Consider the following 25,142-nt stretch of genomic DNA (forward strand, 5'->3'; position numbering starts at 1 on the left):
TATAAGACCTAAAACTTGTGTTCCTTCTTTACTACAATAGGGACTTCATATATAGTTAAGGAAGGCTCAAGTAAAATTCCGCGGCGACGAAAGAAGCACACACAAACCGTTTTCTCAGGAGAAAACCTAAAACCATTTACATCCGACCATTTGACCAAATTGTTGATTGCAAGTTGAAGTCGACGTTCACAGATGGACGGATTACAAGATGAGACTGAAATTTGTACATCATCAACATAGAGCGAGTACTGAACAAATGGCGGTATAATACGAGAAATTGAATTCATTTTTACGATAAAAAGTGTGACGCTAAGCACACCGCCTTGTGGGACTCCATTTTCTTGCGAAAATTCTTTAGAAAGAGTTGGCCCAAGCTTCACACGAAAAGTGCGATCCCGGAGGTAACTATGGATGGCACCTAGCATTCTGCCCCGAAGACCAATGTTGAACAAATCCTGCAATATGCCGTAGCGCCAAGTTGTATCAAATGCCTTTTCCAAGTAAAAAAAGACAGAGAAGCAATGCTGTCTATTTACAAAGGCCTCTCGCACAGCAGTCTCAAAGCGGACCAGATGGTCAACAGTCGATCGAGCTGAGCGAAATCCACACTGGTAACGGTCAAGCAACTTGTTTCTTTCTAAATAAAATATAAGCCTTTTATTTATCATCCTTTCTAGTATCTTTGAAAAACAACTCGTGAGAGCTATCGGCCTAAAGCTAGATGCACAGGTAGGATCTTTTCCTGGCTTCAGCAGGGGAATTATGATAGCCACCTTCCAAGATGAGGGGAAGCAACCTTCAAGCCAAATGCGGTTGAACAAATATAAAACAAGCTCAAGAGTTGATGGATGGAGGTGCTGAAGCATTTTGTAATGAATGCCGTCTGGCCCAGGAGCCGTCTGTTTGGAGGAACGAAGTACCAACTGTAGTTCAAAAAGTGTAAATTGTAAATTATAGGGCTCCTGCAAGCCACCTGACAAAGGAACTGCCTTTTTCTCTGCCTGTAGCTTGTGTCGCTGAAAAGACCGAGTATAATGCTGAGAACTTGAAACAAATTCGAAATGCTCACCAAGGACATTCGCCTGTTCTTCTAGGCTGGCAGGGCATACTCCGTTTTGGTTCAGGAGTGGGGCAGACAATACCCGGTAAGAGCCTTCAATTTTATGTACACGGTCCCAAACTTCCTTCGAGGACGCACTGCTATTAATTGAGGAAGCATACCCTCTAAAGCTTTGCCGCTTGGCTTGCCGTCGGATATACCTTGCTTGCGCTCTTTTTTTCTTAAAGCCAATCAGGTTAGTTGCTGTGGGATAACGCCTGAGAATACCCCATGCACGATTCTGTTCTTTCTTTGCCTGGCGGCAGTCTTCGTTCCACCACGGCTTTGGCCTTTCTGGAAGATGTGAGGACGTCATGGGAATGGCAAGCATAGCGGCCTGCAAGATGTGCTGAGTAATGTGCTCGGTGACGTCGTCGATGGAAAGATCATCAAGGGATGAACATGCTATAAGTGAGGCTTCTGTAAAGATTGACCAGTCAACCTTTTCAAGCTTCCAACGAGGGGTACGTGTTAAAAGACCAGCAGGAGGATGGTTAAACTCTAAAATGAGTGGAAAGTGGTCACTCCCATATGGATTTTGGATGACCTTCCATAAAAGCAGGGGGTACAATGAAGGATGACAAAACGAAAGATCAATGGAAGTAAAACTACAAGTTGCTGAGCTAAAATAAGTGGCTTCTTTTGTGTTGAGCAGACACAATCCTGTCGAAAGAAGAAACCGTTCAATGAGTGCCCCTCGAGAATCTCTTCTAGAGCTTCCCCACAAAGGATTGTGTGCATTGAAATCACCTAAAATGATGTAAGGCACCGGAAGCTGCCTAATTAAATTATCTAGCTCCTCGTACTTCAGCTGATATCCCGGGGAGATATACACTGAGCAGACAGTAATCACGCGGTCAAGCAGCAAACGGACAGCCACAGCCTCGAGAGAGGTTTGCAAAGCCACTTCAGTGGACGGGACCATGTGTTGGACAACCACTGCAACACCACCGGAAGCTACAGATGCGTTTAACCTATCTTTTCTGAACACTTTGAGGTGTCTAAGAACATTTGAGTAACTTTCTTTAAGGTGTGTCTCCTGCAAACAAAAGGCAGCAGGGTGGTGTTCATTTATTAAAAAGGTGATGTCGTCATAATTGGAAAAAAGCCCACGACAGTTCCATTGTAAAAAAAACAGACATTATTAATATTAGGCAGTTAGCTTTTTACCAGAAAGTCACAAGCTTTGTGTAATGGTAGCTAGAGTAAAACTAAGCCAGTGACAGGAGGTAAATTTAGTAAAAATGGAAATGGGCATGAATGATGATTTAATGAGTCTGCAAGAAGGCAGCTGCGACCGAACCTTTGGGGAAAAACAATTAAAAATAAAGCCCCAGGCGAGGGAGTCGCCAGTGGTCCTCTGGTTGGTCTACATGGAACTGCCCCCTCCGACCTCCAAGGGCGTCGAGACTTTGAGCCGAGGCCACTGGCGAGGGAGTCGCCGTTACTCCTCTGTCTCGGCTGGTCCCTAGGAGTAGGTGTAGCAATGGGAATGGGCAAGGTAACTTGGTGATGTAAGGTTAGTGTAGTGACTGAAGATGCAGGATGATATTCTTGTTAAAAGAGCATACCAGCCTTGCAAAGTATAATTGTCACTTCGGTGGTACAATTGGTTTTTTGCTCTTGTGCTTGCCCTTGGGGACCTGCCACTCCATGTCGTCTGGGTCAGACGCAGGAGTGGATGGGTCAGCAGCCTCCTCCATTGGTTCTGCCTCCTGGGCGGAGGCTGTTCTAGCCGGTTTAGGGAGGCTCTGGGCACGAGGTGGAAAACCCCGGCCCCGACCTCCACCAACAGCAGGAACAGAGGTACTGGGCGGGCAGTCGCCCAAGCCCACCTGCTCCTGCCCCTTGGGTGTTGGAGCAGTGGCACAAGAATCGTGCCGCTCCTTGGATGAGGACGCTCCCTCCGAAGAATTCGGTCGGGAGCGTGGTCCCCTCTCCTTGGAAGGAGACCGCGAAGCACCGACAGGTGCGGACACAGCCGACCCATCTTGGGTAAGAGAAACAGCCTGTGAGCCCTCTACATGAGAGGGGACAGGCTGCTGCCCCGTGGAAGAGGAACAACTCTCGCTGGAGGAGGATGTAGGCCTACCAGCCGAGAGTGAATGCCCAGGAAGCCGAAGCTTCAGCTGGGGTGTTGGGGACTGCAGTGGCTTCCTAGCATCCGGGAAGGATGTCTGAGTTGCCACCGCAACCTTATGGTGCAGGTCCCCGCTGCACCACCTGTGCAAAGCCACCCTTGCGCAAAAATGCGAAGCGGCGACGCGCCTCTGGGTATGAGAGGTTTTCTTTCACTTTAAGGGTAAGAATTTCCTTCTCATCTTTCCACGTCTTACACGATCTGGAGTACGCGGGGTGGGGTTCTTTGAAATTTACACAGACTGCGTCGTTGGAGCAAGAGTCTGCTGCATGGTCAGTTTTGCCACACTTAGCACATGTGGCTTTGCCGCGGCAGTTCTGTGAGCCATGTCCAAATCTTTGGCAGTTGAAACACCTTCTGGGGTTTGGAACGTACGGACGAACTCTGCAGAAAAGGTATCCAGCTTTCACAGACTCGGGAAGTGTGGTGGCCTCAAAGGTAAGCACAATGTGCCTCGTCTTCAGCTCTTGGCCGTCACGACGCAAGGAGATGCGCCTTGCAGCTACAACCCCCTGGTCAGAAAGGCCCTCCACTACTTCGCTCTCAGACGCGTCCAGAAGGTCGTCCTCCGAGATGACTCCTTGGATGGTGTTCAATGTCTTGTGGGGTGTCACGGTAACCTTGTAGTCCGACACAGAGTTGAGTGCAAGGAGCACAGAACTCTGGCGGCTGGTCTCAATTTCAACAAGTAAATCGCCTGATGCCAGCTTTTTAGCCTTGAAATTCTTCCCAACCACACTCTCCAGGACTTTTGCAACAAGAAATGGTGACATTTTCGAGAGTGGTTTGTCACTTTCAGAGTGGAGTACTAAGAATTTCGGGAATCTAGGTCGAGTAGAATGTGTCTCGTGCGAAATAGAAGCTTCGGTGCGACCCCTTTTCGGGGGCCGATCAAGGAAAGATTTTTTGTGCAGACCCATAGAGATGGGGAAGAAAATTCAGTGCCCGGGTGCACCGCCCACCACGGAGCCCAACAAGGGGGTAGGTAATGTGCCATAGCAAGAAAGGCTTGGCTGACACAATTACACTACCAGTGCTGCCCGGGCACTATACCCTAGTTTGGTTGCAGGGACAGATCCTGTATCCACTCAAGGTTGGCCCTTGCCGCCTAAGAAAGAGAAAAAGGAAGGAAGAGAGTGAAGAAGAAAAGAGAAAGAGGTGGAAGGAAAAGTGAAAGAAGGAAGAAGAGGGTAGAAGAGGCGACTGACTGAATCATCCTGGTCGGGCCAGGCCAGGACACCCGTCTACGAGAAGCAGGGGCCGAAGCGGTGTATTGCCTCGCCCGGGGGGCCCCGAAGGGTCCAAACATACCCCGGGCTCAGCTCAACCACCAGGGTCCCCTTTTCCCCGGACACGGGTATGCCACGCACAGCCACACGTGGGTGGGCGAACACACATGGCTCGGGGTTCGTAGTGACGCCACTCACCAAGCACCTACTAAAGTAGGTGCCCCCTGCGTGCGGGTATGGTGGCCCACGTGGCTGGGGTCCGTGGTGACGCTACTCACCAAGCACCAAGCACCTAAGGTGCAGGCGCCCCCTGCGGGGCTCGGGGTCCGTGGAGACGCCACTCTCCAAACCTGCTTTCACAGGTGCCCCCTGCGGGGTATTAGCGCGTGGACTGTTCCGAAGGGAATATACGTGATGCCCATGTTTTAGATTCTAGAAAGTGTTTCGAAAGCAGGAATGTGCACGTAGCGGGGGCATCTTTCAAAGCTGTATCTACCCATTCGGACAGACAGTATTTGCTGCACTCCACGAAATTGACACGGAGTGGCAACGTCCTGAAAATATGTCTCCTGCAAAGCATGGAACCAGTAGCAGACGTTTTACTAGGGGCCCCGCCCCGCTATCCAAACAAGCAACAAACACTGCCTGCAGAAGTCTCAAGTGTAGGCATTGTTAGCAGCATTTCTTTCGAGCGTCACCAGATGACCAGGAAGAAGCATATTGGCGAAGGATGCTGCAAATTGGGCGCACCAAAAAAAAAAAAAAAAAAGTTAACTTTTAGGGTGAACATTTTTAAATGCAGAATATTGTCCAGCTTTTAGCGCTTTCGTGCCGGAGTCGGGGATGTAACCTTAAAAAAGCATGCAGCCAAGAATTGCACGCTCCGCGTGCAATCTGCGACTGCTTCTGTAGCGAGGACTTTCCTCATTTTGCGCGTTCGGTGACAGCATGGTGGACTACACGTACTATGATGGTTCTTGATTGCGTGCTTTGTTTTCGGGCTTTGCTGCATGGTACGTGATATTTTTTTGTTCGCTAGGGAAATCAACATAGTTTCTTTACTCGTAACGGGTACTTTGTAGCGTTATTCACATTATACACGTGTAATTTATTTAGTTAATGTTATTTTCTTTTATTAGTAAGCGATGTTTAAGTTAGCGAAATTCGAGGTCCAGGTATATGTTGTACAGCTTCATATGTCAATACAAGCTATAAATTCAAGCAAAAAGCTTGAATTGATAACTTGCTTGCTTGAATTTGCTTGAATTGCTTAAATTTTCTTGAATTGAAATTCAAACAAAAACTTCATGTTTGTCGTCTGTTTTGATTGTCTGATATGGCATATATTAGCATCCTTTGGGTGTTTTGTCAGACTGATTCACACCGTGTGTTTCCTAGCATTGACTGTATGCGTAATGACGTGCCCTATACGAACGGTCTGCAACGTCCACACGTATTATGAATGTGTGTAGGGTCATTTTAGCGCAGTGTTTGACACAATGAAGTCTAAAGAAAGACGCTCTGACACATAGTTTTGTACATACGATTGGAAAACTTTCCAAACTTTTGATTTTGTCACAACACTAAGCAATCTTTGCACTTATAATCGAGCGCGAAGAGAAAACGCATTTCCGTTTTCCCATTGGAATGCATTACCGGAAGTCAAATTTAGACTTGTTGCTGTCTGCTTGAAAACGCAACTGCACACTAGCACCACCTGAACCTCTAGCGTTTTTTGTTCCCAACTCTATGGCAGGGGTGGCCAGGCTGACCCGGCCTAAGAGCCGCAAACAAAACCACGAAACTTCCAAGAGCCGCAAGGGTGGGCAAACTTTTGTCCAGAGCAAGAAACGAAACTCGAACTACTTTCGATATATCCGAGTTAAAAGTAGTCCAACTGTACGTAAGGTAGTAGTAGCTCAAGACTACCAAACCTCAATCTGTCTTTCTATTTAAAACGCGTTTTATTTCTCTTATTGAAGAAGTGCTCGTGTGACCGGAAGGCGGGGAAGGGCGGGGGGGGGGGGGGGGGGAGGGGGGAGGGGGAGCCGCGAAGAGCCGCATGCGGCTCGCGAGACGCAGCTTGGCCACCCCTGCTCTATGGTTTCGGCCTCTGCAAAACGAACAAAGCGGGCCCGCCTCGCTTCTTTTGTGCCCCCCCCCCCCCCCCCCCCCCCCCCATTTCGAATGGACGATGCGCCTTGACCTTGTTCCGAGTTGCGCTAAAGCTCACATTTCGTTCCCCGCCCGCCTCCCGTTGCAGATGGCAAACGGCCGACGTAGCACGTTCTGGAACCAGCTGTCGGCACTTGTGTGGCGGAACTACCTGCTCAAGAAGACCGAAAAGGCCAAGACGTTCTGGGTGAGTCAGCTATCTGTCCGCCCTTGCGGGGACACGGGACAGTCGTTGCACCTGTGTCCTCACGTGCGCGCTGAATGGCCTTGAGGGTGTTCGCTCGAAACGCCGTTCATTTGTCATCCATCGATTAGCTGAACCACACTTTAGAAAACGTCCGAGTTCTCTTTCCCGCAGAGCACGCATACAGCCAGTCACTGGGAACAAGGGGAGTATCTCGGCGAATGTCGAAGCGCAGAGTACGATTCGATCTGAAAAATGCCACGTGCGCAGGGACGAGCAAGTGGAACGTCATGCTCGTTGCCCCTGCGCATCTCGCATTTTTGTTTAGGCCTAATCGTATTCCGCGCTTTGTCCTTCTCTGGGAGCCTTCGATTGCTCGCCTCTATTAGCTGTCTTTGTCCCCTGCGGGAAAGCGAAGTCACAAACCTCTTTCAAGTGCACCAACGAGAGCGAGCGCTTGCGCTTCACTAATTAAAGTAAAAATAATAAAAAAAAAAATTCACGAGCATTTAGATGTTTGAGACAGATGTGACGTGAAAACTATATAGTTTGCCGTTTGGTGATTGGGGAGAGAATCGGTGTGTCACGTGACGTATATTTTCCCGCTAAGTTCAGCGGGGAAACCGAATGGTTGCATAGGTTACGGGACGTCACGTCATGTGGCTTCAATTTCCCCGCTAAATTTAGCGAGGAAACTCGATTGGCGTCTAGGTAACGAGACGCGTATTTTCCCGCTAAATATAGCGGGTAACTGAATTGGTGTATAGGTCACATGACGTCAATTTCCGACAAAATTGAACGGGAAAACTCGAAGGATGTTAGGCCACAAGACGCGAATTTTTCCGCTAAATTTAGCGGGGAAACGGTGTCGCCGCATAGGTCAGGTGCCGTCAATTTCTCCAAGTTGTATACGTTGCGCGGCGTCAGAAGGCGTCACGCGATGCTATTTTCGTGCCAAATTTAGCGGGTAAATTAAATTGGTGCATAGATCACAGGGCGTCAACTTTTCCGCTAAATGTTGCGGAGAAACTGTACTGGTCCGCATGTCCCGTGACGTGAGGTCACGCGACATAAATTTTCCCGCTAAATTTGGCTCAGATACCGAATTCGCGTATAGGTGTGGTGACATCAATTTCCCCGCTGAATTTAGCGGGAAATGCACAGGCGGACGGGCGGACAAAATGTTGGGATTGGAGGGCAGCGTTAAAGAGCATTTCGTGTTCTTTAAAAGCGCAGGGTTGCCGCGCTTTCACCGTTCGTGATTGGTTTCGTCGGTGACGGCAGACGTACAAAGACGATGCACTTTCGCCGCTGCTTGATGGGCTGCATTGGGTGGTAGCGTCAGCTGTGGTCAGGCTTAAAGTGAAACAGGGTACGGATCTCACCGTGACGACGTCCAAGTGCTGCTCTGCTGGGTGTAGCCCGAAACAACCCATTCCCGTTTGAACTCGTCCCGTCTTGACCGATTCCCGAAACGACCTTCCCGTTTCAACCCATTTCCGTATCGGCCGTCCCATTTCAACCCGTTCCCGAAACGCCCTTCTTATGTGAACCTGTCCCGTTTCAACCCGTTCCCGAAACGCCCTTCTTATATGAACGCGTAGCAGACGCACCCTTTACGCTTGAGCCCGTCCCGTTTAAACCCATTGTTATAAAGCCCCGCACATCTCATCCCCTTCGCGAAAAGTCTTCATCGTTCTAACCGTGGTTTGCGCAAATTTTCTCCTTAAGAATAGGTTCCAAAATTTTGTTAATGCAATTAATGCAAAGGTGCCGGCGAGCTATTTAGTTATCTGGTAAACTAGTTTTTATTGTCAACATATTCTTAAAATATACATCGCTTTTAGACAAGCTCCAACGAAATATATTTCTACTTGAACCACTGGAAATGTTTCTTTCAAGATGGTCCCCAAAATATTGTAGGAATTCGCGTACCGCCGCCGATTCGCCGTTTCTCACGTGGTCCGACAACAACCCGAGTCCAGCCTGGTTCTTTCACGGGAGCGGGATTCCGCTCCCAGTTTATTGGTACAATAACACACAACGCTACGAAACACTCAATCTAAAATACAAATACAAGCTAAATTACGCAAATATTTACAGACGCACTTTAAGCTCAAAGCTAAACACAAAGAAGGCCCCCAGGCCTCGTGTCCCGCGATATCCTAGATCCGGTCGCCACCCACCTGCCTGCGTCTCGGTCCCGTCCGGAGTTCCCAGAGGCCTCTCGCCCCCTGCCCCACCGAGTACATATCGATCGATGGGCGAGGAGGTTTCTCCTCGCCCATCGATGGATGAATACGGCTGAGCCCTTTGGATCGGGCGGTAGCTTACGCCACCTAGCCATTTGTTTTACCATTTAAGTTTAGAATATTTAAATGTGAAATCTATATTCACTCCGCAGTGCAAAGAAAGTGAGGCTATGAAACCACCTTGCCATCAGTGAATAAGAAAATACCTAGTTTTCTCTCGATTTCTGCCACCATTCACTTAATCTTTGCTTGGTAATCTCTACAGTCTTGAAATCCACTCTCCCCTCGCTGTCTCTAAAACCCAATGACGGGGGGGCGCCTGCAGCGCCCTCCAATGGCTAGGAGAGAAAGCGGCGCGTCGGGAGCCGAATTCGAGATCCCGATCGACCCCGCGGTGACACGACCGTGTGATCGTGTCTGAGGCGAGGCAGCTACGCAGCTGCCTGGCGGCCAAGGATTGGCAGAATGGTTTGATGGGCGCCCTCGTGGGTGCACGGTGCGCCATAATGTGGAACTACGAAACGGACTATGTGCACTACGCGACAACGTTACCGCGAACACGATGTTGACGACTTTTTAAATGTTACTTCGAAATGGTGTTAGAAGGTAGAAAATTGTATCGCTTAGGTTAGTTACCCAGATGAGTACTTTCGAAGAAACTAATAATATTGATGGCAGTCTTTTGATTCTTTGAGACAAACAGCGAAAACCAACAATCGCTTGTTGGCGCTAACAGTGTCGCACTCTGTACAAAAATGAAGTCTTAGAATAACGCAGGCAAGGGCACTTTGAGTAAGCAAAAATTAGCGTTGCCTTAGGTTTTGAATATCGCGACGCTCTTTTTAGGTTACCCAAAGCGCTTACGTACGTTATTCTAAAACTTCCTTATAGTGAATGGGATATTTTGAAGACTGAGAAATCAGACAAGTTGACAGGCATATGATTGCGACTTCATTTTCTTACGAGTTTAAGCACAGAGGAAAAATGCGTAAACTACAAAATGATCTCGCCTTTCTTGAGGAAAATCTCATTATCAGAAAGGCGACACTCGAATGTTGATAGTCCGCGGCTGTCCCCTGGCCCGCAGGGCACCACCATTTGCAAGCTGCTGCAAAGATATCCTTGTCAAGGTTGTTTATCGTAGAATTTGGGCTAGTTGGTATGCAGACATAATTAAAAACAAAACAGCGCAAATACGATGGACAAAGTAAAAGGTAACCAACAGGACACAGTGCTGTATCTTGTCGGTCACGTTTTACTTTGTTCTTGTCTTTGCGTTGTTTTGTTTTCAGTTATGTCTTGTCAAGGCCTTATCCCGTTTGATCAGATCGATGAAGCTGTTAATGTTCGGGTGAGCCCTCCATGACACAGCTTTTATCTTACGGTGCCATGTCTCCAAGGTTGTTTCGGGAGAGGAAGTGAGGTGAGCAAGGAGGACAGACATTGGACACTTGAACCCAACCAACTGTTAACGTACAGTACAAACGAACCGACCCAATAGACTACTTCCATAAAGCCCTGCATGCAACACGGCGCGCGTTGCACTCTGGGAACTAGTTGGCCAGGGAGGTGGGTGGCATGGTTTCGGTTTCGATCGACACGTCGACAAGAGATCATACACAGAGCGTGGACTATTAACGGTCATTATCTCATGTTTTCTGGTCCCGAGAGCGTCATTTGTGGCCTCTAAACTAACCTAAATGGCCAGACCTCGAAGCTTTAGCACATGCCCGAGACGTATAGCTTGTCTTAACCTTTCTGTTAGCATTCCAATCGAGGTATGTGGACTAGCCAGTGCTTGGAATTTCGACGCTGCAAAGCTCGGTAATCTTGCTTGTGTACGAATCAACAACCCAGGCAGCACACCAATGTTGGACCTACATCGGGCCAACAATGGCAAACGCTGGCTCCGGAGGTTGGTTAAACATTGGTATTCTGGCCGAGTGCAACTTCTTCCAATGTTGGCCCAGCCATTGGCACTAACGTTGGGCCATCGTTCAACCAATGTTCCAGCCATCATTGGCACCAACGTTGGGCCATCGTTCAACCAGCCTTCCAGCCGTCATTGGCGCCAACGTTGGGCCATCGTTCAACCAATGATCCAGCCATCATTGGCACCTTTTTTAGGCCATCGTTAAACCAATATTTCAGCCATCGTTGGCATCCACACTATGTCATTGGCTATGCCAATTTTGGCTTTCACACTAATTCAATGGCTATGCCATCATTGGTATGCAAGTTCAATCATTGAATAGGCCGTTACCGGCAGTCAAGCTGATTCATTGGCATGTCCCAGTGTTAATGCCATGTCTTTAATGCTGGCTATGAAATGATGGCAATGTGTTTAAATCCTGGTTATTCCAACATTGGGTTTTAAGAACCCCTGGCCTGTTTCTTATTAGCAGCCCACTGCAAGAAAAACATTCTGGGCACAAATGGCAAGGTCATCCTATGCTTTGTCTGTGCACTATTTTATCTGGCGAGCAAATGACTAATTCAAGATCAAGTAATACTTTTTTCGGAATTTTATTGAAAGGGGCTAGGGAGGAAGCTCAGCGGGGAGCCTATGCCTGGTCCTGGGGAAGGTCCTGGGGCGAGTCCTGGGGCTGGGGAGCCATTACGGCTTCCGAACGCCTCTTCCTGCAGCCTCCCCTTTTGCAAGACCCTGGCAGCCACTTCAGCACCATTTTTAAGCTGCCGATTCTTCAATTGTTAGCTTCGCACTGATGGCATCTACGAAAAGATCCAAAGGTCAAAGATCAACGCTTTCAAACCCACATTGGTCTTAGTAAAGCACACTCCCAAGCAGTACTTCAACAAATGTTAAGGTTTGAGTGTCCCCTGAAAAGTCCCTCGCTCACGACTTTTCAGCCCTTGCGGCGTAGCACCTGTGGTAGCCGATGATCAGGGGTCTACGACGTCAGGGCCGAGGTCCGGACGTAGTGACGAGGGATTTGACCGATGGCCGAAGGCTTGAATCAGGCCCCGTACGCCGGTGGCAGCCTATGACCAGGTGTCCGCCAAGGTCTGGGCCGAAGGACGTAGCGACGAGGCAGTTGGGCGTTGGCCGAAGGCTTGAGTCAGGCCCAGAACGTCTGTGGCACGGAATGGCAGCGGGTGTTCAACTGCGCCACGCATGCAGTCTTGTCTACCTCCGGAAGGTTGGCGCCCAGACTGCGTGAGAAGTGGGTTGTGGGTCGGGCCTCTTGACGTCTGGTCACGCCGACGGAGGTCCGGCCTGGTCGCGTCTGCAACGTCCTTTGTCAACCGCCCGAATCCCCTCTCGCGCTCCTCGCATGCCCCCACCTCGTCTTCTTCTTTCTCGTCCTCTTCGGCTGGTCGCGGGATCGCTCATCACACCAGACTAAGCCAATCAATTACCAACGTTGGTAGGCCACTGGCTAAAGGCTCGTTCACACTGCCCCGTTTTCTTACGTTACGTTGCGAAAAGTCACCGGGAAATCTGTGCTTCGTATTAAGCGTGGTTACCTATTCAAGCAGATAGCCTGGCACGCGACATTCGAGGCACGAATGTTTCGGTGACGACGGGCTAGGACGGTGAGTTGCCATGGCAACCAAGGACACAAGGTTCGTCGTAACGTAAGGAGTTGAGCTCGGTTCAACTTTTCACACAGCACCGATTTCTTACGTGACGTCTAAGTCACCGAAGCATTCGTGTCTCGAATGTCGCGTGCCAGGCTATCCCCTTGATTCGGTAGCCACGCTTAATACGAAGCACAGATTTCCCGGTGACTTTTCGTAATGTAACGTAAGAATACGGGGCAGTGAGAACGAGCCTTCAGACAGGCAATTGGTGGCCAGCCTAAACCAATCGATTGCCAACTTTGGTAACCCGTTGGCTCTATTACAGCTTATATTTCTGAGGGCGTTGTCACTACCGTAGTCAGTACTGCAGTTGCCGTATTTTGTACGCACTTTGAAGTCATTTTTGGGCAAGCAGGCATAATGCTCAGCTTCTTCTGTTATATGTTGCGTGATAACCTTTCTTTGCAGATTCAAATGCGCATCAGCTTTACGTCACCTCCTTCCTCAAACAGGGTGTTCGAGATGTTAATTCAACGCAATTTTTTATTCGTGAAGACATGTAATTGCTTAATCAGTCGCTGGATATTTGTTTAAGGTTTTATTTTTTTGCTAAAATTATTAGTGCTTTTTATTTATTTTTTTAATTTTGTCCGGTTCAGTCTGAATTATAGGCCGCGTTTTGCGGCTCAGCAAAGCGGGTTGCCTTGAGATTTTCAAGATCACATACAGCTGACAATACACCCGTGTCCTAGGTTGGGGAGGCGGGTGGAAATTTCGGGGTTTAACCCTGCCTCCCTCCCCCTCCCCCTCCCCCTCCCCCCCCCCCCCCCCCCTCTTTGGAAAGGTTTCCCGGCTGCGTCGCTAAATGGGCATAAGAGAAGAGGCACTATGCTTTTTGCCGTATAAACATATACACAAATCGAAGGAAGCGTACATTTTGTATTTCGTGTGGAATTTACTAAGCATAACTATCAGTTTTGGGAAGACGCGTGTTAGTTATAGTCGGTGACAGGTGGTAGAAGCTCCTCCCATCTCTTTCCATATTTGTAGATCGAAAGATCAGGAGGAGTCGACCTCCTCCCCAGCGTTTATTTTTAACCTGTCACCGAACACGTTTTTTTTTTCTGCGTGGACGTTCAAACTTGCTACAGCTCGCAATGCATACAGCGTTCTAATTCAGTTGCTAACTTGCTCTGCTTGTGAAAACAGAAGAATCGTTCCCCCCGGAGGCATAGCTAGAGATTGTTCTCAGCGTGCGCGATCAGCACATTAAAAGAACTAAGCCAGTTATATATAACATTGGTAAGCCACTGGCTAAGACAGGCCAATGTTGCCCAGCCTAAGTCAATCGATTACCAATGTCGGTAATTGATTGGATTAACGTGGCCAACATTGGCCTGTCTTAGCCAATCGATTACCAATGATGGCAACTCATTGGCTAACATAGACCAATGTTGGCCAGCCTAAGCTAATTGATTACCAATGTTCGTAACCAATTGGCTAAGACAGGCCAATGTTGGCCAACCTAAGCCAACCAATTGCCAACGTTGCTAAGCCGTTGGCTGAGGTTGGCCAATGTTGGCCAGTCTAAACCAATCGATTGCCAACGGTGGTAAGATATTGGCTGAGGTAGGCCAATGTTGGCCAGCCTAAGCCAATCGATTACCAACGTTGGTGAGACGTTGGTCAAGTCAGGCCAACGTTGGCCAGTATATTCTAGTGTACCACCAATATTGGTTCTGCGATGGCCACATTGGCACAATATTGGACCATTGTTTGCCAGTTAAATACCTATGTTGGCCCGACGTCGTGTGCTGTCTGGGAAGCTGTAGCAATCAATAAGTATGCATACATGGAGCTCGCGCCTTTACATTGGTATTGGTGTGGTTGAACAGGAAGTTTGTTTCGTGCGTCCATTGACGAAATATTACTTCTTGCAATTACGTTTTTTTTTAATACGCCTGAGTACGTGAGGTAAAACTCGGAGGCGCCGTTGAAAAGCTCAATTTTAACTCACTTATCTCTTATCTGTACTGACCCGCAGCACTGCACGAAGTGAAGTCCCCACCCGCCTGCATTCTGCTAGTTTTCAACATCGCGTATGCGCATAAAGTTATCCTGCCCAATCATATAGGCACATTCGCACATACAGACAGTTTTAAAGGGAAGCTACGGAGCTTCTTGGAAAAAATGAGTTAGAAGTGAATTCTAGTGTATTTTTACCCCGTGAACCCGAATACCCAAACCATTTGCTGCGTAAGTGTTGTTAAACGCGAGAAAAACGCGAAAGACAGTCGATGTCCGTGACGTCATCGACGGCTCTTTAGGCTGCCCAAGGCTAGGGAGGCGGGGCTTCAGTCCTATTTTGAAATTGCTCGTATGGCTCTCCGGCGCGTCGCATTGAAATAAAATTTTGATATCTGCTAATCTAAAGGCCAAATGAACGCAATTCAAGCGTTTTTTCTCAAATGTAGAAGTGCCCCATCTTCCCTTTAAGAAAGCAAAAGTCGAGCACTTGTGTGAAGAATGTTGCACCGTTCGCCGGAAGTGCGCCGGACGGGCATGAACCAAACGAACGAAACTATTCAAAGCGCGGTTGACGGTTGCTAATGGCCATAATATTTATTATGCGTTTGCTTTCTTCCTGCCTGAGTATGCCGAGATAATTTCAGACACACCGTTCAGGCACAGATCGTGGGCGTTCGTCCAAAAAGGCTTAGCGAGGAGTAGGGGACGCTTGTTAGGGCCTCCGTCGTAGCTAGCCGATCTCAACGTTTGCGAAAACTTAATCTTCTATCAGCATAAAATTTGAGTGGGAGAATATGATGACACGAGGAAGACATCATAGTAACTTTTGTGCAGTAGTGAGGTCGAATTTATTGCGTTTCCAAGTTCATGCGTCAACGCTGGGCTCAATTTTGATTCTCCTGTGAGGATGCGGCTTGCTTTTCGCTAAATGAAGTAAGAAGAAGCGGACGTTTGGCAAACAAAATACATGTAAGGCTCCAGATGACCAAATTTTAGTTCTAGTTCATTGGTACTAGACGGGATTACTTGACATTGAGCTCAAATATGCACTCGTGGGGTGAGGTGACTAAGCCGCGTCTTACTGCGTTTGCACACGCACTCATAATATCCGGTGTTTCGGGAACCAAGGAAAGTGCCCCGGTCTTCGTTTTGTATCGCTCGAGAATCAGTGTATTGTACGTTCGTGAAAAGTCAGATAATCGAAAACGCAAGCAGCGTCTTCGGTCGCGGCGTGATAGCACGAGATGAAGCTGCTCAGTCGAAACCGAAACTGAGTGGCCAACTAGTTCCCAGAGTGCACTGCGTGGTATTTCGCCGCGATGGGGCGCGTCGGTTTCGGAAGAAGTCCATTGATAACGAGCGAGGGCCGAAGCGGGAAGGTCGCTTCGGGATAGGCCGAAATGGGAAAGGATGAAACGAGAAGGTCGTTTTGAGCCAGGTCGAAACGGGAAGGTACAAACGGGAAGGTTGAATTGGGAATGGGTCGAAACGGGAACCACGTTCTGCTAGGGCTTCATCATCCTACGTCGTTGAAAAGCGGGAAGGCGATCGTGGCCAAGCAGCCTATAGAGTGTCCGAAATCCCAGCCCCCAGCGATAAAAATAGTAAATTATAATCTCTAACGCAGGCCTTCGTGAATAGAGGGGCTGCGTTCAAAACAAGATTTTTGCTTTTTATGACACTTTTGGCATCGGTGTTGTTCTTTGAGCTTCGTGACTATGCATTTCTGACGTTCTTGCACTACGATATGTGCGAACGTTCCTGAAGAAGAAAAAAAACTAAAAAAGAAACGGAGTCTTGCAAAAACGCAGCCCCCTACTCTGTCATGGCGTCAGCATAAACGTAGCGGCGCCTATGGAACAGAGCAGACACTGGTCTGTACAGAAAGTCACGACGACTGAAATGCGCGAATGCGGCGTCGACGCGACATGTACCGTTACGTGCCACCTGGGATAGCTGGTGACGCGATGGCTGACGACGATAAACAACAGTGTTGGTGGCAGAAAGGACATACCGCATGCGCTTTAAAAACGGCAGCTGGTGACTACAATGAACAATCGCAAAAAGAAAAAAAAAAAAACACGCGAAGGTGGCGTTTTTGATAGTGGGCGTAAGCCAAATTGCGACCCCTATCGTTGTAGCGGTGAAAACATACGGGGCTCTTTACCTTAGTCCCCCCTCCCCCTTCTCTCTCCCGCTCAAACCGGGGGTAGCTGTGGAGTCAGAAAAGGGCTACCGCTGCTGCCGCCGCCGCGTCCGCGTGTAGTTGCAAAAAAGGTCGGGGTTGTGACGTGCTTGAAACATGCCAATGAGGTCCGCGGGTTTTCACCGTGGTTTAATTACTCCACGTGCTAATCACCTCAGTGTGCACATCGTTCGCCATTCTCACTGACGAAGCTACTCGAAGAAACATAAATCATTCGTGTTTCGTGTGCGTCGTGAAGAAATACGCATGCTGGCATATTTGAGAAGAGTGTAAAAGGTGTCCGGGGTCCATGCAAGAGAACAGAGCTCGCGTGAGATTTCCACTAATACTTTGGTTGGGGCTAGTTGGTACATATCGATTAGAGGGCTAAAAGGCGAAGGGGAGACAATGCGGAGAGCATGTCGTCTGCTTCTTTTGCAAAGCTTAAAATAGATTTCCACGGCGGCAATTAACCAGAAGACACTTCTGTTTACTCACAAATCAAGGATGGGCAAAATACATGCAAATATGTATCGATATACAAATACAAAATACTTCGTCAAAAATGTATTTAATTACAAATCAAGTTACATTTTCAAAAAAGCATTTAAGTACAAGATACAAGTACAACCAAATGTATTTGGTCTCCTCCAAATACTTTTCCAAATACATTCCTCAAAATTGGCGTCAGTGACTTCAGGGTGCCTGCAACGGGTTTCTGGGAATCTCATTTTAATTTTGCATCGTACACTCGGGAGTTAGTGTGCGAGGCTCTAGTAACGTAATAGAAATATAATCACAAAAAAAAAAATGTAATCAGCTTGGACTTAATAGGTGAAAAAAGTACAGAGCTTCAAGCAGCTTTTTTTGTCGATTACATTTTGGTATAGACCAACAAAGAACCGAGACGACCAAGCACTAGCTAGATAATTTTTTATTATCTAGCTAGTGCTAGATAATAAAATAAAATTTCGCACCAGTTATGAAAATCTGGACGACCCGCGCATTTAGAATGTTCCAGGAAAAAAAATAATATGAATGGAAATCGGGCTTGAAAGCATCACAAATTGTCACAGGCACTTATTTAGCCTGTGAATGTCGATTTCGTCACTATTCTTGCCCTGGACTAGCATCGTAATCACAAAGTCACTAAACGCTTGTGCTTGATTGAGAGACACTGCATTCGGTGCAGAACGTAGTTTTCTTCCAGCTCTGGACATTGACAATAAATTTGAGAGATGTATTTTCGCCCACAAAATTGTATTTGATTACAATTGTATTTGAAATACCCACGTTTCAGTATCTAAATACGCACGTCAAATAAATTACCCAATTTGTAATTAAATACAAATTCAAAATACACAAAGTATTTAAAATACGTATTTCAAATACTCGTATTTGAAATACTGCCCATCCCTGCTCACTATGAAATTATTTTATAAGTGTATACAGCCACCGACAGCTTCTGAACAGCAATGCGTAGTCAGCCCACTATAGAAAGATGCCTTTACGTCTATTTGTTTTGCCGAGCAAGTGGTGGGCCAATTCCTACGCCACCTAAAGTGATCAAAACCGGCGAACAAATAACTCTTCTACTCCACGTAACGTCATCCGGGATGACACCAAAATAAGAGCGCTGTGACTAGTTTAGGTCATGTTGGCCAATCATTGCATTCTCCAAGAACACGTCCAGCAAATGGCGGGGTGAGAAAAAAACAGACGACGTGGGGATTCGGAAGCGCGATCTGCATAGGTTAACGAGTGTGATCTGTGCTTCACTCACTATTTTTACAGCGGAGTCGTTAAGGGCTAGTTTCCCCAGGATCGTGTACCCCGCAAAAACATGTCGACACAAAACTCTGGTCGCCGCCGCCGCTCATAGATGGCGGTAGCTGTCCATAGTGTTGTGTTTGCCGGTTGTCCGCTTGCCGCCGTCCCTCGTAGAACACGCAAACTTCCAAAGCTTACCACTCTGGCTTGCCGACTTGCGGCCAGCACTACCTCACAGCTTCGCTAGTCTTCCGTCTATACCAAAATAGAAAGACTAAAAGTTTTTTTTTTCTTTTTCTGAGGTCACGTGTTTGAATGAAAACATTTTGCGCCACTCGCTCATGGCAGGACGGACTTCCGTCCACATGGTCTGCAGGAAAGTAGGCGCGCGGGCAGTTTTAGAGTATCTCTGGAATTTTCTTCTCGTTGGAGTAATAGCATCCTTGATTGGTTTTGATTTTGATTTCGATTCGGGCCAGCGCGTGAAGCGATCGACGCAGGTCTGAAGATACCGGTTTTCTTGGGAGGGAGGAAGTGGTCCCACGATATTAATGTGAATGTGGGCGAAGCGAGTGTTGGGTATGCTAAAAGTTCCCAAGGGCGCCTTGGTGTGCGGGTGAACTTTCGAGCGTTGGCACTGGACGCAAGTTTTGGCCCAGGACCTCACGTTAGCGTTGATACGAGGCCATATAAACCGAGAAACTGCCAGTTTCTGGGTTGCTCGTATCCCGGAATGGGACAAGGAGTGCAGGCAGTCCAAAACTGCTCTCCGCAAGTCTGCTGGTACGAAGGGGCGGGGACGGCCTGTCGAGATTTCGCATGCAACTGTGTCGTCACAGTAGGGCATGCGTATGTCTTCAAAGACTAATGTCGTTGACGTTGTCCGTAGTCGTTGTAGTTCGAGGTCGCCTCGTTCTGCTTCCGCCAGCTGTTCGTAAGGAACTGCACGTCGTTCCGTGGAGCACAGGTTGACCCCAACTCTGGAGAGTGCGTCAGCTGCGGCGTTATCCATGCCCGTAACGAAGCGGATGTCGGTGGTGAATTCCGAAATATATGCCATCTGCCGTATCTCGCGCGGAGTATGTGGCGTGCTGTTGGAGGCTAGCGCGTAGGTCAACGGCTTATGGTCTGTCAAGACGAAGAAGCTTCGGCCTTCCACGCAGTGGCGAAAGTGCATGATGACTAGGTATATTGCAGCAGCTCACGTCCAAAGGTGGTATATCGCCGTTTTGTCGGAGTCAGCTTCTTCGAAAAGAAGGGAAGTGGTTACCATTTGTTTCCGTTTTGTTGTAAAACCGCTCCAACAGCTCCATCCGAGGCGTCGACCACGATGGAGAGCGGTACGTCGCTTTTGGGGTGGCTGAGAAGGGTGACCGTTGGCAATGATATTTTAGATGCGGAGCATCTCTTGCTCGGGTCTATGTCCCGCGGCGTCGTAGTCCGCACTCACACTACGCATGCGCAACTCTCCTCCTTCCCTCTCTCCAACAGCTGCGCGTTACCCTCTCCGCTCTCTCTCTCTACCAGCTGCGTGCACTTCGCGTGCGTTCGCTTCTACTCACACTGAGCGCGCATGCGCAACTCTCCTCCTCGCGCGTTCGGGGGAGGAAGTGGCCGAGTGGGGCTAACGCGTCTCAGCTCGAAGCGGGGAGCGAAAGCTTGCGCTGGGAACCTCCTGGGTTCGATCCCCGCCGCCCCTGCCCGTTTTCGATCTGGATGAGTTTCGTACCGGCACGCGTTCGTGTGATCACTACTGCGTGATGCACGTTAAAAACCCCAGGTTAGCAGTTGGACTGCACTGGCTAAATTTCTCATCTACAGCTAAGAGACCGATTGCCCGTTGAGGCGCATCTCCATCAAGGTTGTATAAACATAAATTGAGCAAACCAGTTTCTGCGCGCGTTCAGTTCACCCGCTGTTGACTCCACTTCACTCCGTTCTTCCGATGAAGTGTGATGGAACGATGCTCCGTATTACCCCATGGTTCCCCTCGGGAAGATGGTGTAATTTGTTTTTGTTTTTTCACTCTCTCGAAAGCTTGATTGGCGGTTGGCGTCCAATGGAGTGGCGCTGCCTTTACTTTGGTGGCCGGCAGTAGGTCGTAGAAGGGCTCGCAGACTTGGGGTATAAAACGTCGATAAAAATTGACGAGTCCGAGAAATTCCCGAAGTTTCTTCGCCGTCGGGGATTGTGGAAAGCTTCGGATGACTGCGAATTTGGCGGGTAACGGCTGAATTCTGCGGCTATCAACGTGGTGGCCAAGAAATTCAAGTTCGTTGACGCCGAATACACACTTGGTCAGATTGACGACAAGTCCGTATTCTTGGAAGCGCGAGAAGAGTTGTCGTGTATTTTCGGCGTGCTCTTCCGGAGTGTTGCTGAATACAAGGATATCGTCGATATACGCGAAGGTGAATGACAAACCTCGGAGGACTGTGTCGACGAATCGTTGAAAGGTTTGTGCAGCGGTTGCGGAGTCCAAAGGGCATTCGCAAGAACTCGAACAATCCAAACGGTGTGATGACAGCCGTCTTGGGGATGTCTGCCGGTTCTATGGGGATCTGGTAGGATGCCTTCATGAGGTCCACCTTTCTGAAAACCTTCGCGCCCTGTAGGATGCCACCGAAGTCCTGAATATGAGGGATGGGGTAACGGTCGAGCAGAGTACACTTGTTTAATGACCGGTAGTCCCCACAGGGGCGCCAGTCCCCGGTTGTCTTCGGGCCATGTGAAGTGCCCAAGACCCGGGGCTCGAAGATGGCCTGATAAAACCAAGTTTGGCTATCTGGCTATCTGAAGGTGGTCGGGAGCGAGTCGACGTTGTCTGGCGAAAACCGGGGCCCCTTTCGTCACGATGTGATGGGTGACACTGTGTCGGATGGCTTGATCGGGAGCCGGTGGGCGAAACACAGCAGGAATTTCGTCGGCGATGTTTTGCCAAGGAGAGGTTGTTTCTGTTCGTGGAAGAGCAAGTTTAACAGGAGGGGACTTTGACACGATAAATTGGACACTTAACTGCGTCTCGGTGTCAAGAAGTTGGTTTCTCCCCAGGTCCACGGTCAGTGCGAATCGCCGCAGAACATCTGCTCCTATGATCGCCTGCCGAACATCCGCGATGATAAAAATCCAGCGGAATGTCCGACGGAGTCCGATGTTTAACGTCAGGCACCTTTCGCCGTACGCTTTGATCGGGGATCCATTAACAGCCTGGAGCGGTGATGACTTTTGGCCGCACCGGCGGTCCTCCAGCGTAGGAGGTACCACGCTTACCTCAGCCCCAGTATCTACCAGGAAGCGAACCTTTGTGTTGCGTTTCGTGACGTAGAAAAGCCGGCCTGAAGTTGGGCTTTCGACGCCGGCGGCCTTCAGCGGGTGCCCACGTCGTTTTCCGAGTAGTTACACGGTGGGCGGCATGCTCTGGCTTGGGATCCGTATCTCTGGTGGTACCAGCATACTCCTGGAAGGGGGGACCCAGCTGTTCATTCACTGTGACGCCGGGCAGCGTTAGCTAGTGGATTGACGGTGAAGGATCAGAAAGTTCGTGATTGGAGGTTACGAATCTTACGACTGAGCTCGCTCATTTTGGCCTCTATGTGATCGTTGAAGCTGAGGAGTTGAGCAAGCTGGGATCCGATGTCGGTCACAGTAGTGCACGGCGTTGAGGATGTCGTTTTACGCACCGCTAAGATGGCAGGGGAGCCTACGTCCGTGACTTGGTCGGCCAACAAGCAAGCGTGGAGACTGAGTCGATGTGAAGATGTGCTCAAAATCCTCCGGACTTGGCTTGGTAGGCGTTGGAAAAAAATTCTTTGAATATTGATGTGTCCATCGTCATGGCTTTGTCCCCAAGGAGGTGCTCCACGCGTCGCAATAATTATGTAGGTTTGCGGTCGCCCAGATCCTCGGCAGTCAATAGCTGCTGAAGACGCCGTTGCTCGGACTTTGTAGTGCGACGAATCAGTTTTTTCCGTAGAGTCTCGTTGGGCCGATCTGCGGATGGAGAACGCAGAATGTCGCGAACCACGGATGCGGTTGACTGCGGGAGGGCCGCGACAACGTAGTCAAATTTGGTCAATGATGAGATGATTCTGCTCTTACGGAAAATTGATTCCGCGGTCAGGAACATCAGCTTGGAATCGGACGACCAGAACTCCGGGAACTTGATGTTCAGAGTCGTCGCCCCAGTGTCGTTAGGGCCCCGGGAGAGGCGCCATTGTCTTCGAGGCTCATGAGGGTGGCACAAAACTGGACTCACCCAAAGAACCAGGGCTCCAGGGCAGCGTAGCTGGGCGTGGTCGGGGGTAGCTCGGTCCAAGGTCACCAGTACGTAGGAGTGGAGGCTCGGTAAATCACACTCTACATATTTATTTACAACATTTACACTGTCCTTTTGAGTAGTTCATCGAGGGGCCCTTCACCGAATCTCAGAGTTCGTGCAGCTCGTGGTCCAGGCACCTCGTGTCCCTTGGAGCCTGTCCCGTGAGCTCGGCGCCGTTTAAGCGCTGGATCGCTGCCGCTAGCTGCCGCTGCAGCATGCTTGATTAGTGTGGCCTCCGGAAGAGCCCACGAAGGCTCGAAATACGAAAATTTGCAAAACTCCAGGACTATCGCGTTAATACATAAGGCGAGGAACTTACAGAAGGGGACCCCACAGACAAACGCTCACAGTGTTTCCGATTGTATTCTTGTATTCGTGAACCAGTCTCTGATTCTCGTAATTATGACGACTCACCAGCTATGCTGAGCGCAAGTTCGTCTGCTTCTTTTGCGGAGGTTGTGGTGACGTCACAACGCCGAGCTCTGATTCGCTTTGATGGAAGGATAGTGGGTAGACCTCAAGGCAGCTTGCTTTGAGGTCCACCCACTATCCTTCAATCAGAACCAATCAGAGCTCGGCAGCTTTCTGACGTCAACGTAACTCCGTCGCATGAAGCAGGCGTCTTGATCTCCGTCTCCCCTTCAGCGTAAGTCCGAGCGAATTCGACGTTGCGTAACAGCGGGGCCATGGAAGTAGTGCCAAAAGTGCAACGTCATCGCGGTCATGGCCTTTCTGTGGGCGAGCTATCCCTGGCTAAACGAGTCAGAGAGTTCTTCTGTGTTTGTTTGTCTCTCATTGCTCTGAGCTACGGAGAAGCGAACTTGTTTTTTGAAGTACCGTTATAGTTGGAGTAGAAAATATTCTTCGAATAGCAACATTTTTGTACAACGATATTCGTATAGGGTTTTCCCAGCTACATACCTGGCGTCAGCTTTGTGCCAGGCAGGAAATTCAGTTTTATTATGCACCGCCCCGTGTCGCCTGGCAAAGCCCGTGTACTTGGCTCTTGCACGGGCGGCAATGTCTTCCACTTCCACGGTTGGCGGAGAACGCCACTGCACATTTCTCACCGCCTAACTCGATTTGCGTGTATTATCAATTGTCGAGCAAACCACCACTCGTAACGGTACTTGCCCCAATTTCGTCCCAGGCAGGGACGTTGCCTCACATGTCCGGTGTGTTCCCTTTCCTAAATGCCCCCTCCTCCAAAAAGAAAAAAAAAATCTTATACGTTTTTATTTAGCGTAAAAATGGACTACAATTCTCCAAACTGCGATTCTGTGCTCAAATGTAGAGCTTAGTGGTCCAAACGAGATGCCAAAGTTTCAGAACTAAGCGTTATCTTATTCAAAAGTTATGTGATTTTTTTTTTTTTTTTTTAATTTTCAGTGAGAAAATGGCGGCCCACAAAGCTCTCGAGTACCTTAAGGCCGCCAGTTATTGAAAACGGACGAAAACGGGCCCCATTTTCTAACTATTATTTTCAGAAAATCACTTCTAACTTTTAAATGAAATAACACTTGGCTCTTGAACAGTTATGGCCGTTGGCACTAAATTTGAGCGGAGAATGAGCGTTCGGGCGATGCGTAGGTTATACATGCAATAAAAACAATCCAGTCATGTGTTTTCTTTTCTTTTTTTCTTGTTTTCTTTTTTTTTTTTGGGGGGGGGGGGGAGGGGCACCGTGTGTTTGATCGGTCACAAGGCTGCATTGTGTGCGATCGAGCGAATGAAGGGTGGGTATCCGTACAAGTGTTAGTTACTACGCGCAGACGACGGCAATTGGTGTCACTTGTTCGAATCACTGTGGCGAAGAGCCGCGGACTTCTTTGTGCCTAACGCGTTCCGCGCTTGGTGCCCTTCCCAGGAGGTGATAATGCCGCTGTTGATGGTGGCCTCGCTCATGAGCATCCGCAGCGGCCTCAAGCCGAGCTCCAAGCCCGCGCACCGCGGACCTCTGGGCCACGTGCTGCTCGTGACGCCCTCGCACCTGTCCCAGATCACGACCGAGCTGATGGCGGCTCCGGCCACGGCCCAGGTGGGCGCCTTCATGCGCCAGGTCGTCGAGTTCCTCAACAGCAACACGTACAGCAGCGGCTTCAACTTCTCCCTCTACAACAACTCGAGCGACATGGAGCAGGTGCGGCCAAGCAACGCTCTCCTCTCGCTTCCTTAAGCGGAGGGCAAGTCGTCTGCTCATTGCGCAGGAGTTGTGT

At 49.0% G+C, this 25,142-nt stretch overlaps 1 protein-coding gene across 1 annotated transcript in view; it reads left to right on the forward strand.

Annotated features, from left to right (window-relative positions):
• The window catches only part of LOC8050788 (cholesterol transporter ABCA5), a 154,627-nt gene that overhangs the window by 30,144 nt on the left and 99,341 nt on the right, over positions 1-25,142 (forward strand). Inside the window, exons 2-3 of the mRNA XM_042287791.1 lie at positions 6,732-6,830; positions 24,794-25,066. Of these exons, the coding sequence (XP_042143725.1) occupies positions 6,732-6,830; positions 24,794-25,066 (372 nt within the window). The remainder of the gene's footprint in view (positions 1-6,731; positions 6,831-24,793; positions 25,067-25,142) is intronic.

The sequence above is a fragment of the Ixodes scapularis genome, unplaced genomic scaffold, assembly GCF_016920785.2.
Source record: "Ixodes scapularis isolate PalLabHiFi unplaced genomic scaffold, ASM1692078v2 ptg000320l_1___fragment_1__unscaffolded, whole genome shotgun sequence".
NCBI lineage: Eukaryota > Metazoa > Arthropoda > Arachnida > Ixodida > Ixodidae > Ixodes > Ixodes scapularis.